General features: G+C 45.3%; 1 gene segment (V, D, J or C); it reads right to left on the bottom strand.

Annotated features, from left to right (window-relative positions):
- Positions 1–1,413: 1,413 nt before the first annotated feature.
- Positions 1,414–2,052, bottom strand: LOC112627103. The segment is given in 2 exon segments: positions 1,414–1,817; positions 1,934–2,052. Coding segments are annotated over 2 exon segments (453 nt in total).

Raw genomic sequence — 2,052 nt, 5'->3', positions numbered from 1 at the left:
CCACAACAAGGGTGTTGACCAAAGAGATCAAGTCATCTGAATTAGGGATGGACCTAAGAAGGAAAGTGATCTCAGGACTGTATGAATTGCAAGAAGAGTGAAGAGTGGAATAGTAAATATGAAGAGAAGCCAAGTAAAGTAGTAGTATATGTGACTGGAGATAAGAAGACATATCTGACTCCAAGACAGCCGGGATTTAGGACACAGTGCACTAACAAGGAGCCCTGAGAACTTGTGTAAGAAAATCTTTTTTTATTTTTTATATTTCTTTCTGGGCCATGTCCTAAGTTGTGCATGCAGAGGGTGGCACTCCCGAAGGCCCAACAGGGAACAAACTCTGGAAGGCTGAAGACATGGGTAGGGATGTCAGAAGATACTCAGGGCCAGAAGGGATTGGCATTCAGACCCAGTGAGAGTGGAGAGTCGTGGTGGGAACACCGTGATTCCCACTAAGACCCTGGAAAGGCATGCACTAGCAAAGCTGACCACATGCTGGGGCTCCCTAAGAGGGAGGGCAAAGTTGAAATAGACCCTAGCTAGTCATATATTCAACCCTCCCAGAATAAAACCCAATACTATTTCCAAGAAATAACATAATCCAGAGCCTCAAGCCTATGTTGTCCACAATGCTTCACATAAACTCTTTCTAATCTTTCATGTAGGATATTTAGAAGTCTCCTAATTCTTCATGCTACCCAAAATCTATCTCCTTTCTGATCCATACTACTACCATGTTCCTGTACCAAAATATCAGTTTTATCATGTTGTTTCACTTGGAGTAGGACCAATGGCTCACCACTACTTAGAGATTTGTGTCCAAAGTCCTTTCAGGTCTCCCAATATCCCCAGTCATCTAGCTATTGCCTACTTTTGGGGAGAGTTCAAGATGACCTTCATCAGAATTGGGAGAGACGCTTGCTGGTCACCCTTCTTGGACAGAAGGAGCCTACAATGCACAAGGCTGCCTCCACCGGCTTCCCCTCAACACTTTCCAGTTTTCCTATTACCATGGAATTTCATGCCTCTCCAAATGTTTTTCTGTTAAACAAAGTACTTACTGATCATCAGAATTGTCTCTTGATCTTAGAAATATTTCCTTCCCCCTCCTTTATGCTTGTGCTCATTAACCATTTTTAGCAATCATGTGTTTTTGATCATAATGTTACATAAAATATGAACCCATGTGTGCAGCCCAGAAAGACAAGAAATAGCTTCCTCCACCAGTTCACATCTTCCGTGCATGGGACAGGCTCCGTTTTTGTTTGTGGAGCCCTAATACTTTAGTGGCTTTGTTGTGAAGCCCTGCTCCAGCTGATAAACAATTCTGTGAGACTTTGTGTGCATAAAATAGACGACTTCTCCACTGGTTGCACAAGCCGTCTGTACTACAGACTGAAACTCCATCAGAGGCCATCAGACAGTGGAGACTGGAGCCTTGGGTGCAGGTGCACACACTGGCCCACAGCTTCCTGGCTGAGCTGGGAGTTTTGTGTACAGGAGTGTGGTGACTCTGCAGGGCTGTGCCTTGGTGCTGGCACAGAAATACACAGCAGAGTCACCAAGCTCCAGGGACTTGATGTGAAGATTTAAATGAGCTTTGTCTGGAGACTTAGGTGAGAAGCGATTTGAAACTGTTTCATTTATAATGAGTTCCTTGTTATTGTAGCTAAACATTATCTTCAGCAATTTCTTGGAGTCCTGCTTATACCAATACATAGTATCATGACCCAGATTTTGTTCATATTTAAGGGAGTCCTTCTTTCCAATCTGTGTGACCAGGTGTTTTGGAGTCTGGGAAACAGCTGTGTCCAAGGGACCTGCAAAGAAAAGAAGCAGAATTCAGGCAAATCCCAGGAGGTAGCCTGCTGTTGTTGTCATGGTGAAAAGACTTAGGGACTCCAACAGGATGATGTCACGTGGGCCCAGGACTCACCTGCTTGGAGGAGGCAGAGGGCCATACAGCAGAGGAGCCTGCAGCCCATGGCAGAGTCAGGCAGACCAGGCAAGGCCTGGGGCAGGATTCTGGTGTGCAGTGGTGAGAAGTCTAGGCTG

The sequence above is a fragment of the Theropithecus gelada genome, chromosome 6, assembly GCF_003255815.1.
Source record: "Theropithecus gelada isolate Dixy chromosome 6, Tgel_1.0, whole genome shotgun sequence".
NCBI classification, from domain to species: domain Eukaryota; kingdom Metazoa; phylum Chordata; class Mammalia; order Primates; family Cercopithecidae; genus Theropithecus; species Theropithecus gelada.
The sequence above is the reverse complement of the archived record's forward strand: the minus strand, read 5'-3'. Positions and strand labels throughout refer to the sequence as shown.